We start from the raw sequence: 15392 nt of genomic DNA on the forward strand, positions 1-15392 counted from the left end.
TCTACCCCACCCAGCATCTTTATTATAAATTTATTCACAACACAAACAAGTAAAATTTTGGCCTGTACATTATTGTCCAGATTCCATTTAAATTCTCATTATTATTTCGTTTTACAGGTTCCCAAGTTGCTAATTATTCACACATTAACACATAATATGCCTACTTTCCAAACGCTACATCTTTATTGGGAATTCTTCCAAGTGTTGGCCATACATTTTTTTGTTCTTGCCATAAAATTCCAAGAATTTAAATTTAACAAAAAAATATCTTTGGAACCTGCCACGAACACTTGCCATCATTCAACATTAATATTTAAATTTTCTACTTCTTTACAAGGTTTAAGTAAATTTCCACGGAATATTTCAACTCAAAAAAAAAAAAAAAACAGAACCGCATTAACATTTTGTTGTTTATTTAACTAGAATTTACCTTTGTCGATGTTTTGCTGCCGAATTACGGTGGCATTGTTGCTGAACATTATTTGGGGAACTTTTGGCCTTGGTTAACTTCACAACACGGAAATAGTTGCCATCCCGTGTTGTGGTGCGTTTGTGTGCAGCTCTTTTGGCATTCTCTTTGGATCTGTGAAAAAATAAAATAACGAAGAAGAAATGAAAGTCTGTTTAAGATTTCAGAATTTGTTGTGATGGTAGTCTTAAATTGAATTTGAAATGCATTGTTATGATAATTTGCTGATGTAGAGTCGCAACTAAGAAGGTACCGCATAAAAGTAACTAAATCAAATAAATGTAAATAAACTATTGTTTGTTTTTCCAGTTTTTTCCGCTTGTCCTTGTTATCAGTCACTACTTGTGTTTCTTTGCAAGTCATGAAAATTTCATAGATACATTGATTTTAAGAAAATCAAATAATGTAGGAGTAACTTAAAATATTTTAAAATTTTATACATATAACTTTTTCTATCGAAAATATTACTCAAATGAATGGTTTAATTTTTAAAAATTATCACCAATAAAATATTTTAAAATGAACTGTATTACAAAACACTCCAAATTGCATGTAAGAAAAGACAGGCGGCGGGAGGTCCCGAAATGTACTAAAATGGTCCTAAATTTTTCGTTGAGTGCATGGAGCTTTAATCTTGAAATTTTATATTGAGGTCTCTGCTGGTTTTTATGGCTAACATATGGAGACGTTGAAATAGTTTTGGACTTGAATTGTATAGAAAACCTTAAAAGTCTGGAAATTTAGTACGATATAACGAGATAGCAAACTCTCTCGCTAGAACAGGCAGGGAATTAGCAGCAGTAAACTTAGACAATCCACTGCCGCTAAAAGCGTCACGTCTAATGTTAAAGACATGGGCAAAAAACGCCCATATATCCTTATGGAACGAAGAGGGCGTAGGGAAAACCACCAAAATCCTGTGGGGTGACCCAAATGAGATAAAAACGAAGAATCTTTTATTGCTAGGCAAGAAGGAGATCAGTGAGGTGGCAGGCATCATTACGGGACACCTGGGCCTACAAGCTCATCTATACAAGATTTGTTGCACAGATAACAGCATATGCAGGGCGTGCAGGGAAGACGACGAAACTTTGGAACATTTTCTCCGTTTGTATAATGCAACTTTTCAAAAACAAAAAAGTGAGTGAGTCCGTAATAGGGGGGCCCATACCAAAAAGGGTATATATGTAGACAAGTTTATACTACAAGGATTGTTATCAATAGCGAGTCCTAAATGCCAAATTCGAAAAAAACCGAAAGTAAATGCGACAAGGATTAACAAAATACCGAATATCAGTGGGTATCGTTATATGGCGAATATAAGAATATATGGGTCTAGATATTAAATGTTCTGCCACCAAAGCGAAAAAACCCATTAAGAACTACAAATACCAATTTTTAGACGAATCCGTGGCAAATGTAGCAAAAGTCATCAAAATACCGAACGTCGGGAGGTACCGTTATATGAGGGTTATGCGAAAACGTGGACCTATACATACAATGTTCCGCCACCGGAGCGAAAACCCATTAAGTACTACAAATACCAATTTTTAGACGAATCCGTGGCAAAAATCATCAAAATATCGAATATAGGGAGGTAACGTTATATGGGGGTTATATGCAGAGATGGACCTATATATACAATGTTCCGCCACCGGAGCTAGAATCAATTTGTGACTTACAAATACCAATTTTTAGACGAATCCGTGGCAAAATGTGGCAAAAATCATCAAGATACCGAACATAGGGAGGTAACGTTATATGGGGGCTATACATAGAGATGGACCTATACATACAATGTTCCGCCACCGGAGCTAGAATCAATTATGACTTACAAATACCAATTTTTAGACAAATCCTTCGAAAAATGTGGCAAAAATCATCAAAATACCGAATATAGGGAGGTAACGTTATATGGGGCTATACGTAGAGATGGACCCATACATACAATGTTCCGCCACCGGAGCTAGAATCCATTGTGTCCTACAAATACAAATTTTTAGACAAATCCGTTGGAAAATGTGGCAAAAATTCAACAAAATACCGAATATTGGGAGATACCGTTATTTGGCGGCTATACCAAAAGGTGGACCAATATATCTCATTTTCAATACCAACCATCCTAAACACAATACAAATTGTTGTGCCAAATTTTGAAGCTCTACGTCAATTAATGTGGGCAGAATCGTGATTTCTACAGACAGACAGAAAGACAGACGGACATCGTGAAATCGACTTAGAATTTTATGCTGATTATGAATACAAATACTTTTTGGGGTCTACGATATATTTAGAGATGTTACAAACGTAATGACAAAGTCAATATACTCTCCTTTTCAAGGTGGGGGGAACAAAACGGCCTAACGAACACTGTTGGAACATATATACAATTTTAAAGTGGACTTTTCGCTGACGAAGTAGCTGGCTGGCACTGATTATTAATAGTTCGTCACCGCTCTTGAGCGGTTTATTTTTGTAATTGGGATATAATTTAATCTGAATCGATTGCCACTTATTTTGGTGGAGATAATTTTTCTCCTGAATCATTGCTTTAGAGTATACAGTGACTTTGAGAAGGATTATGTTTAAAATCGGATGGAACACATATATGGGGCATTTTGGTCGCAGACATTGGACATTCTAACAGGACTCAGCACCATCGCACTAAGCACGCGCCATCCAAGCATGGTTATAAAATGAGGTTCCTCTCTGCATTTCCAGCGCACAATGGCCACCAAAATCTCCGGATAACAATCCGTTGGACTATTGTGTCTGGAGTATTTTGGAAAGCAAGGTTTGCACTAAAAATACCAAAGTGCGATACCGCAGAGCAACATTCGGGCAGCGTGTGACGGTTTCATTGGCGTTTGAAAGCCATAATTCGTGACAAAGGTTACCAATTCGAACAAATCTAAACTTATTCTAAATTTGATGTTTTGCTTTCATTCAATAAAATTTATAAAAAATGTAAAAATTATGGTGTTTGACTTTCTTGCAGTTTTTTATCTTACCCTGTAGATCCTTAATCCTATCTTAGGTTTATTGTGCAAATAATGGCTAATATCAACCCGAATGGAGTAAGTTTCGGAACGTACATTTACATTGTGTATAACTCGGCTCCGATATATATAAATATATTTTTATACCCTCCACCATGGAAAGGAGGGTATATTAACTTTGTCATTCCGTTTGTAACATCCTTAAATATTCATAGTAGATCCCATAAAGTACATATATTCAAAATCAGCATAAAATTCTAAGTCGATTTAACGATATCCGTCTGTCTGTCCGTCTGTCTGTTGAAATCGCGATACAGCCCACATTATTTGACGTAGAGCGCCAAAATTTAGCAGAGCAATTTTCATTGTGTCTAGGGTAGTTGGTATTGAAAATGAGATATATCGGTCCACGTTCTGGTATAGTCCCTATATAAGGGTACCTCCCGATATTCGGTATTTTGATGATTTATGTCACATTTTGTCTGAAAATTGGTATTTGTAGGTCATAACGGATCCCTGTGCGTGTGGCAAAACATTGCATGTATAGGTCCACGTTTTGGTATAGCCCCCTCCCGATATTCAGTATTTTGATGGTTTTTGTCACATTTTTTTCACTGATTTGTCTTAAAATTGGTATTTGTGGGTCATAATGGGTCCTAGTTCGTGTGGCGAAACATTGTTTGTATAGGTCCACGTTTTGATATAATCCCCATATAACGGTACCTACCAATATTCGGTATTTTGAGGATTTTTGACTCATTTTCTCAAGAATTTCTCTGAAAATTGGTAGTTGTATATTATAATAGGTCCCAGTTCGTGTGGCGAGTCATTGTAATTTAATTAATATTCGGTAATTTGATGATTTTTGCCACATTTTTCACGGATTTGTCTGAAAATTGGTATTTGTGAGTCATAATGGGTTCTAGATCCTTTGGCGAAACATTGCATGTGTAGGTCCACGATATGGTATAGCCCCCATATAACGGTACCTCCCGATATTCGGCATTTTAATGGTTTTTGCCACATTTCTTCTAATGTTTCCTTTACCCTAAGGTGGAGGGTATTAAAAGTTTGGGCCGGCCAAACTTAATGTTTTTTTACTTGTTTGATATAATCCTTCACGAAGTGATGTCATGCTCTCCATAGCAATGTTATTTGGCAAAAAAGATAAAAAAAATGTTTCCGTCAAATTTAGTGAAAATCGATTCAGAATTGGATATGCCTCACATATATTAGTTCCCTCTGAAACCAAGCTATAACTGCTCTAAAGCCTAATGTTGGTAGGTGGTATGCTCTACTTCAAATAAATTCTTTTGTTAAGGGAGCTCTACTAAATATGTACAGTGGTGTAGAGTATCATATTGTCGGCCCCGCCCGTCTTTTGACTTTTCCTTGCTGTTTTTTTTTTAGAAATGAGTTTATGCACTTTAGACTTTGGTCAAAATTTTTAAAATACAAACATATGTTAGAAAATGTTGAGAGAGTGTTCGTTTCAAGCCGACTCAGGGTTCGATACCACAAAAAACTAATACTGATCTATATAAAAGTTGTGTATCGAAAAAAGTGTACACTTTTGTACAAAAAATCTGAATTAGGAAGAGCCTCTTTGAAATTGGCGATAATAGGTTCAATGGTAAATTATATTGGTGCAATATATAACTTAGTGCAAGGTCACGTTTATTATAAGCGTTTAAATTTTAACAAAGGGGGTTCAGATATAGCTATATGCACACGAGTAGGTTGACAGGTTCTTTTGCAGAACTTAAATGGGACTAATTTAATAATAATGCAATAATTCTTTGAATCGCTCCAGATTTAGACCATTTAAATATTGAACAAGCAAAACATCTACTGGAATTATATAAACATTTGATTTGTTCATCCTCTTTACTTCGTTTATACTTTTCAGTATTTCTCACGCTTTCCATAACAACTACTTTTTATACGTTATGCGTATGCGAATTCAATTACAAAATTTATTTATTTCTACCAATCTTGTCTCAATATGGCAATTTCGGCTTGTCTATAATTCTTCAGAAAATATTACATGCCAATGGAGTTAGGAAAGGCTTAAAAGCTAATGAAGATGTTGCAAATATTAATAAAGAACATGCAAATTTCCATTTAAAAAATAATGCCGAAACATTTATTTTTTTGAAACTAAAATTGTTTTTATGCAAAAATTTCATATCATTGGCTTCCATCATGAACATGAATGAAAATTGAACAAGAAAAGAAGATAATAAGAATTTTCGGTGTAGGAACGTAATTATATTTTGAGCCTACAGACAAAAACTGACATATCTGACAAGAGGAAATGAATTTTAATTTTTAAATATTTTTGATAGGTTTCCGAAAATTACCTATTTATGAGGAATGGTGAGTAGGAATGATTAAGTAAAAAGGAGTAAGAAACATTACATCATCAGGAGATTTGACATGATTTGCTTTTTCAATATACAATGATTATTACAATGAGAAGATATAGGATTACTGATCTGAAAAGCTGATGACTATGATTTTTTCTTGCATAACCTCAGAATTCATATGTATAGACATAGACATGTAATCAATATATAATTGGAAAATAATTTTTTGTTTACTCTTTACCATAATGAAGTTAGCTACATAACTATGAATATGTTGATTTTTTAATGTTCTTTGTTTAAAGATCTAAGCTGCATGTGTGTTGAAGGATGTGTGGTTGAATTATTCATTTTGAATGATGCCACTATTGTACAAAAGTATTTACCAAAGTTTAATTTTGTAATTTTCTTAACATTTATTTAAGGTGAAATGGAAAAACTGCAACCAATTTCAGACTTCTGTCATTTCTAAGCGACTCGTCCGACAGCTGTTAAAATTATTCCAGTAACAGCTAATTATATAGTTAACACGCGCACAAGAGCATTTTGTTGAGAATTTTCCAGAAAAAAGTTATTTGTGATAGAATTCAAGCGTGATTTCTTTATATTTGGCTGGAAAAGCACAAGACGCTAACGTAGACCACTCCAGCATTCAAATGTGAATAATTCGCTTGTGTCTCGTATTATCGCTCGTTACCGTATACTGGTAGCGTAGCTCGGCGTCAAGGAAGTGGACGGAAGAAAACAGCAACATTAGCAGAAATGTTTGGAAAAGCAAAGAAGCGACTTGATCGAAACCCGCGTCGCAGTGGACGCAATATGGCTCGTGAGCTGAACATATCGCAATATTCCATTCGGCAATATTGAGAAATGAGCTCGGGGTAAAGCCATTGAAATTCCAAAAAGTATATAAACTTACTCCGCAACAGAAAGAAAATAGACTCAAAAGACCTAAAGAGTTGTTTCGCTTAGCCGACAGCGGTGAACTGGCGAATTTGGTTTTCTTCGATAAGAAAACATTCGTTGTGCAGCAGTTTGTAAACAAACAAAATGATCGAGTTTACTTCCAAAAGAGGTCAGCTGAAAATGTACACCTTCGGTTAGCTACCAGAGTTCAAGCGCCGGCCATGGTGATGGTGTGGGCCGCCATAACAGCCGATGGTCGCTCTCCGCTCATTTTAATCGATCGTGGCATCAGAATAAATGCCGAATATTATCGCTAAAATATTCTGGAGGGTGTATTCAAGCCTTGGGTACCCAAAATATTTTGGCCGCAGATCTTGGACATTCTATCAGGACACCATCGCACTAAGCACCCAAGAATGGTTACAAAATTCATTTCCAGCGCACAACGAACACTAAATTGTTCGGATACCAATCCGTTGGACTATTGTATCTGGAGTATTTTGGAAAGCAAGGTTGGCACTAAAAAATACCAAAGTGTCGATCACCTCAAGCAAGCGCCTCGACGGGTCAAAATACCGCAGAGCAACATTCGGGCAGCGTGTGATGGTTTAATTGGCTGTTTGAAGGCCATAATTCGTGTCAAAGGTGACAAATTCGAACAAATCTTAACTTTTTCTAAAATTTGATCCTATTTCCTATATTTTTTGCTTTCATTCAATAAAATTAAAAAAAAAAAACATGTAAAACAGACATAAGTTCGGCCGTACCGAACTTTGAATACCCTCCACCATTTGGTACAAATTTGGCAATTTTCAAAAAAATAAAGTCCGTTAAAAAATTAAAATTCTGTTATATTCTTAAAAACACCGAATGTAGTCGTATATTAGGGTCTATACGACGACTTGGACCTGCATTGGCAAATTTTGGCATAAGCTATTATAATATTAAAATGCGAAACTTGAAAACAAAATCTGTTTATAATGTATCTAAAATCATCAAAATACCGAATATAGGGAGGTACCATGGGGGTTATAAAACGTGGACCTGCACAGGCAATTTTTTGGCATAGGCTGTAGTATCCATTACGAACTTCAAATACAAAATTTGAAATAATTCAGGTATATAATGTCGCTAAAATCATCAAAATACAGAATGTCGGGTGTAGCGTTATATGGGGGCTATACGAAAACGTGGACGTGCACAAACAATTTTCCATCATAGGCTGTAGTATCCATTACGAACTTCAAATGCGAAATTTAAAACAATTCTGGTAAATAATGTCGCTAAAATCATCAAAATACCGAATGGCGGGGTGTACCGTTATATGGGGGCTATACGAAGACGTGGACCCACATGGCTCATTTTCTGTCTTAGGCTGTAGTATCCATTACGAACTTCCAATACCAATTTTGCAACAATTCCGATAAATAATGTCGCTAAAATCCTCAAAATACCGAATGGCGGGGTGTACCGTTATATGGTGGCTATGCGAAGACGTGGACTCACATGGCTCATTTTCTGTCTTATGCTGTAGTATGCATTACGTACTTCAAATACCAAATACCGAATATCGGAAGGTACCGTTAAAAGGGGGCTATACGAAGACATCTACCTACATGGCCCATTTTCTGTCTTAGGCTGTAGTGTCCATTCCCTACTTCAAATACCAATTTTGAAACAATAATGTCTCTAAAATCATAAAAATACCGCATATCGGGAGGTACCGCTATATGGTTATATGAAGACGTGGACTTACTTGACTCATTTTCAATACCAAAATCCAGCAGACATAATACACATTTGAGTACATTTTTATCAACTTACTTCATTTTATTCGGAAGCCAGAGTGATTTCCACAAGCGGACAGAGGGACAGACGGACATTTCTAAATCGACATAGAATTTTATGCTGATCAAGAATACATATAATTTGTGGGATCTAAAATGTATATTTCGAGGTGTTACAAACGGAATGGCAAACTTAATATACCCTCCATACTATGGTGGAGGGTATAAACAATGTAAAACTTATGGTGTTCGCAATAGTAGCACGTGATGACTTGAATTGATTTTCAACACAGGTTAATTTTAGTGAAATCCAATTATTTCTTTATTGTCAACTTGTGACTCAACCTTATGTTATAATTCCTTAAAATAGTACATAATTAGTAATGTTAAGTTAATTATGTTAAGACTTACTTTTTGGTTTCAAACCATCAACTTTTCATTTATGAAAATATAGCGCAAGTTGTGCGCAACTACTTCTGCTTGGTATGAAAAACAGTTTTTAAAAGGAATTTCCGGATGTAAAGCAAAACATAAGATGAATAGTGCATGAGGTACAAAGGTATAAGAACAATAGTAAAATGAAAAATAAAGTACAGAGCTGCATATTTTCAGTGCTGCATTAAATTGGCGGCAACACCCCCCTGCAGTATGACGAGAAACTTTCGAAGTCATACTCCTAAATTGAGGACACATCCAATATCGCCAATCTTGTTTCAGGACGCACAATCACTCCATTCCTAGTTAAGACCCTCGCCTTTCGAATCTGCCCATCAATTGCCATAGTAGTTCCTACAATTTTTCCTCTTGGCCACTCGTTTCTTGGACTCGACGGGTCAACCACAATAACTAAGTCCCCAACTTGCAACGGTTTAGTCTTCTCATACCACTTTGTTCTAAGCGTCAAAGATGGCAAGTATTCTTTTACCCACTTACGCCAGAACATTTCTGCATATTGTTGGGAAGCGAGCCAGTTTTGTTTAAGTGCCACGCCACTGTCGTCGTATGTCGCCAGCGGTTTCATACCATTGGATGAACATAGCAGCAGGTGATTTGGTGTAATTGCTTCTGCATTTTCGTGTTCGATTGGAACGTAAACCAAGGGTCTGGAATTAATTATGTTTTCCACTTCAGCTAGCATTCCTCGAAGTAGCTCATCACTTGGCGTGCGAATATGGGAAATACTATAAAAAACGTTTTTTACCGATCTCACCAGTCTTTCCCACGCCCCTCCCATATGCGGTGACGAGGGTGGGATAAAGTTCCATTTTGTTATAGTCGTAGTAAAAACACGTATTAGTTCGTTCTTATCAATTTCTCTTACGGCTTCTCGGATTTCCTTTTCTGCGCATACAAAATTTGTCCCATTGTCACTATAAAACTCTCTAGGCGTCCCGCGACGACATATAAAATTTCTAATTGCGATTATGCACGATGACGTGTTAAGAGTGTTGACAACCTCTATATGGACAGCTCGTACCGTAAGACACGTAAATAAAGCACCATACCTCTTTTCTTTATGTCGGCCAACCGTTACCATAATTGGGCCAAAATAGTCCACACCTGTATATGTAAACGGACGACAAAACGCTGCCAATCGGGCTTTTGGCAACTTCGCCATTTGAGGTATGTTTGGAACAGCTTTCTTTATTTTACACATTTGGCACTGTTTCAACAATTTTTTAAAAACAGCCCTTAACCGAGGAATATAAAATCGCTGTCTCAACTCGTTTATCACCGTTTCGTGATTAAGATGTTTGTAATTTATATGAAAATTCATAATTATCAGTTGCGTAATGCGACTACCCCTTGGCAAAATTATAGGGGATTTGGTTTCTTCAGGAATAAGAGCTCTATCTATTCGTCCTTCTACACGAAGGATTTGATTTTCATCTAATACTGGAGTCACTTTGTACAATGAACTTGATTTCGATAATTTTTTGTTCGATTTTAAAAGATGAATTTCTTCGCGGTAAACTTCCTGTTGTGCAAGACGAAACAATAAATTTTCAGCTCTGGAAAGTTCGGTTGAATCAATTTCACGTTTAGATTTTGCCTTTTGTTGAACAACATCACAAAAACGAACAACATATGCAGCAGTTCTCAATAATCTGTTCCAATTGGAAAAACGATTTATGTTTATAAATAGCTCTTTTGTATCGTGAACATGCACACATTCAACTACTTCTGAATCATCTGATTCTACCTGTGTTTCATAGCTTGGCCATTCATATTTAGGTGTTAATAGGAAATCAGGCCCCTTAAACCATCGACTATCCAAAGAGAGATCGGGTTTCTTTGCCCACTTAGTTGCTTCATCTGCAACATTGTACTTTCCTGGAATCCAATGCCAATCTTGCAAATCCGTGGTGTCCAAAATTTCGCTAATACGCAAAGAGACAAATTGGTGATATTTTTTATTAGCATTTCTTAACCAACTGATTACTGTCTTTGAGTCAGACCAGTAATATTGTTTATTTATGGAGATTGTGTGGTGTTTTAATATGTTTTTGGCGAAACGACAGCCAATGAGTGCAGCCATTAACTCTAAACGAGGAATTGAGATAATTTTCAATGGTGCAACACGGGTTTTAGATCCCACCAGTGAGCAAACGGTGTTATTATTCCTCTCTATACGAAAATAAGCTACTGCTGCATAGCCACATTCACTCGCATCCACAAATGTATGTAGCTCTATGTAAGCATCGTTGTAATCCTCAATTGATTTCAAATAGCAACGTTGAATTTTAACCTTTTCTAAATCGGGATGATATTTTAACCACTTTTTCCACTTCACAAGTTGTTCTTCCTTAACTAGCTCATCCCAGCTGACGCCGCTTCTCCAAATTTCTTGTAAAATTATTTTAAGGTACATTACGAAATTACCAACAAGTCCCAGGGGATCGTAAACTGTCATTAAAATTTTTAAAATTTGTCGTTTTGTAGGAGCCTTATTAAGACGAACAATATCGTGGCTTAGAATATGGGGTGAAATCTTAAATACGATGGCATCATCGAAGGGGTTCCAAAAAACACCTAAAACCTTTTCCGTTCCCTTATCTGAACCCATGTTCAACAGCTTTTCTTTCACATGATGTGGTTTTTCTATTTGGTTTACCACTCGAATATTATTCGAAACCCAATTTCTAAGGTTAAATCCAGCTTGCAGTTGAATATACTTAATATCCTTTGCTATATTAATGGCTTGCTCTACTGTATCGACAGAGTACAGAAAATCATCTACGTAATGATTGTTTTTAATGGCAGAAGCAGCTTCAGGAAATGTATTTTCAAATTTGGAGGCATTTATATTTTTTACGTATTGGGAAATACATGGAGCACAGGAGGCTCCAAATATCATAACATTCATGAGGTAAACATCAGGTTCTTTGCTGGAATCACAATTACGCCATAAGAATCGCTGAACATGTCTGTCTTCTTCGCGCATAAAAACCTGGTGAAACATTTGCTCGATGTCAGCACAAATGGCTACAGACCGTTCCCTGAACTGAAAATATATTGCTTGTAACGAAGCCAACAGGTCTGGGCCTTTATAGAGCATGGTATTTAACGAAATCCCATTAAACTTGGCGGCAGCATCCCATACAATCCGACACTTGCCTGGCTTATTTTTATTATATACAGGAAAGGTAGGAAGATACCAGATTCTATCAGCCGATGTATTTACATCAATCTTGGTGATATAACCTTTGTTAAGATACTCGTCGATCGTCTTAGCATACACTGCATAAAGTTCGCTATTTTTTCTTATTTGCTTTTCAAGGCATAAAAGTCTACTTTTCGCCATTTGGTAATTATTTGGCAAAAATATTTTATCATTTTGCCACAGTAGAGTGGTTTCATAATGACCATCATCTCGTTGCTTGGTAAAATTATCTAGAAGTTGCAACTACCTTTCATCCTCTCTAGTGGCCCTGACATTTTGATAATTAATACCCAGACTTTCAATGCTAAAAAAAACTTTTTACCAATCGGTTTATTTGGCTTTCAGTCTCCAAACACTCGCACATATGAAGATTGTATTGTACAGCTTGATTGCTACCAAAAGGTCCAAAAACTGTCCACCCTAATGCGGTTTTAATAGCAATTGGTTCATTTTTTCTGCCTTCCTTGATTTTGTTCGCCAATGTTATGTTTATGTTGTTAAGTCCAATAAGAATTTTTGGTGTTGCGGCATAATAACTTTCAACTGGCAATCCCTTTAAGTGACTAAATTTTCTACTTAAAGTTTTATAATCCAGTGTTTGTTTGGGCAAGGAAAGTCCTCTTACAGTGCGAACATCAACACTAAAATTTCTGTTGTTATTTCCCGACACCTGGACTGTAATGCGTTGTGAGTTTTCTTCCATTCTTTCTATTTTTGCTGTCCATTTTAAACATAGTGGTGCAGCTTCCCCCTCCAATTCCAACTGTTTTATTATTTCTTCGTCTATTAAGCTAATTGAAGAGCCGTCATCCAAAAACGCGTATGAAGAAATGAATTTGTTGTTGTTTCCATAAATTTTTATTGGAATTACTTTAAAGAGAATATTTAGTTTTTGAGTATCATGTGCGTTTATATTTTGAGCATTACTGTTATCACTCTCTTTCTCATTGTTTTCTCTTGGGGTATTGTTGCTTACATACTTATGAAGAAGCTTATTATGTTTAAATTGACAGCCTTCTACATTACAGCTTTTATCTCTGTTATAACAGACACCTGAATGTTTCCGTAAGCAGTGCTTGCACAACTCTAATCTGTTGACATAATTCCATCTATCTTTGCGGTCAGCTGACAGAAACTTTTTACAGCTTGTAACAGTTTTACAATCACTGCTGCAAACCAGACATTTCTTGTTATTAGTTTCTGTGTGTGTATTGCAAAAGGCACTCTTTTGTTTACGATTATTAACAGAGTCAAGAGTCATGTTATTTGTAATGTTAACAGTGCTAGCTGACAGTCCAATGTCAAAGATCCAATTGGCAAACTCTGTTAAATTAGTTTTTTGATCATTTTGCTGAAGACCTAATTTTATTGAACCCCAAATTATTTGATAATACGGTGGCAATTTGGCGACTAGTTCCTGAAGCAGCGAAGTATCGTTCAATTCATCAAAGAGTCCACAGGCTTCAATAGTTGATTGGAGACCTTTTACTTGGATGGCAAAGTTTGTTATGGTTTCCATTTTGTTGAGGTTAATTGGAGGTAATGTTTTTATTTTATTTTTCAGAGAAAACAGAATCTTGTCTGGCTGACCGTACAATAATTTCAATGTGGAAATAGCGTGAGGCACACATGAAGGATGAATAAGAATTCTTTTAACAGCTTCCAATGCTTCACCTCGCAGAGATCTTTGGAGCCTTATAAGATTTTCTGCATCAGTCAAGCCGCAGACTTCTGTAGACCAGTCGTATGTCGAGCTAAACAAAGGCCATTCCTCCGGACAACCTGAAAAGGTGGGTAGGTCTTTAGGCACTGTTTGTCGAGCATGTACTTGGTCGGATCTTAATCTGGTCTCCAGTGTTGTTGGCTGCAATAGCTGTGGCTGAGATCTTTCCGTCTGTTCACGATTAATAAATGATTGTGCCTGCTGTGTGTTATTTATATTTTGGGAATAACTTAGACGTGGTTGGTTCACATTTTGATTTACTGTTGAGTGCAACGGAAAATTTGGACAAATCGGGTTAAAAGGTCGTGAAGTTGTGACATTGGTTGGTTCATATAAACGGTTTACTGGAGGATTGTGTGCGACGGTAGTCATTATAGGTAGGGTGTTTGGCACATGCAAAGATGCATTAAATGAGGTTAGGTTCGGCGGCGAGACCGTGACATTTGTTTCTTGCGTAATTTGATTCGAGACTGGTGGAAGATGGTCATTAGCATCTTCTTCGTCTATTTCATGAAGAATTTTATATTTTTTCTGCAGATATTCCTGATCGCGTCTCATGGATAGCTCCCGCTCCTCTTCTAACCGCTTTAGCGCAAGTGTCTTTCTTCGGCTAGCAGAGTCTTTTGACGCCAACGAAGAGTGTGTGCTCGAAGCAGAGAGCGAAAAGTTTGTGTTACACGATTGACATAGCCATGACTCTTGTGGGCTAGGGACCTTTGCGCAGGTGGTATGGTATGGTTTTTGACATGACTTGCAACTAACAACGATATCGGCAAGTTGTTCGTGGCAAAGCTGACATATTTGTTGGACGTTTTGTGGTAATACGTCTTTAATCTGTGGTTGACCGGGATGAGGTAAAGGGTCCATATTTTACTTACGTGTGGCCGAGATTGTGTTGAATGTGACAGCTTTGTGAACTTTAGGTCCAGGGCTACAATCTTTCCCTCCAGTGTATCCGTTATTGCCAGATAGACCACAAAAAGAATTATAAATTTGTTCGCAATAGTAGCACGTGATGACTTGAATTGATTTTCAACACAGGTTAATTTTAGTGAAATCCAATTATTTCTTTATTGTCAACTTGTGACTCAACCTTATGTTATAATTCCTTAAAATAGTACATAATTAGTAATGTTAAGTTAATTATGTTAAGACTTACTTTTTGGTTTCAAACCATCAACTTTTCATTTATGAAAATATAGCGCAAGTTGTGCGCAACTACTTCTGCTTGGTATGAAAAACAGTTTTTAAAAGGAATTTCCGGATGTAAAGCAAAACATAAGATGAATTGTGCATGAGGTACAAAGGTATAAGAACAATAGTAAAATGAAAAATAAAAGTACAGAGCTGCATATTTTCAGTGCTGCATTAAATTGGCGGCAACATATGGCGTTTGACTTTTTCCAATTTTTTAATAAAATTCTTCTCGAAGTCATATCATGCACTATACAACAATATTATTTGGCACTAGAGGTACA

At 36.4% G+C, this 15392-nt stretch overlaps 1 protein-coding gene across 1 annotated transcript; it reads right to left on the minus strand.

The window, feature by feature from the left end:
* Positions 1-12478: 12478 nt before the first annotated feature.
* On the minus strand, positions 12479-15179 carry LOC131803455 (uncharacterized). The gene is made up of 2 exons (XM_059124776.1): positions 15074-15179; positions 12479-15022 (listed from the first exon to the last, which is right to left on the minus strand). The coding sequence occupies exon 2, from the start codon at positions 14779-14781 to the stop codon at positions 12496-12498; it is 2286 nt and encodes a 761-aa protein (XP_058980759.1). The 5' UTR covers positions 14782-15022; positions 15074-15179; the 3' UTR covers positions 12479-12495.
* Positions 15180-15392: the final 213 nt, after the last annotated feature.

The sequence above is a fragment of the Musca domestica genome, unplaced genomic scaffold (genome assembly GCF_030504385.1).
Source record: "Musca domestica strain aabys unplaced genomic scaffold, Musca_domestica.polishedcontigs.V.1.1 3, whole genome shotgun sequence".
Classification (NCBI taxonomy): Eukaryota; Metazoa; Arthropoda; class Insecta; order Diptera; family Muscidae; genus Musca; species Musca domestica.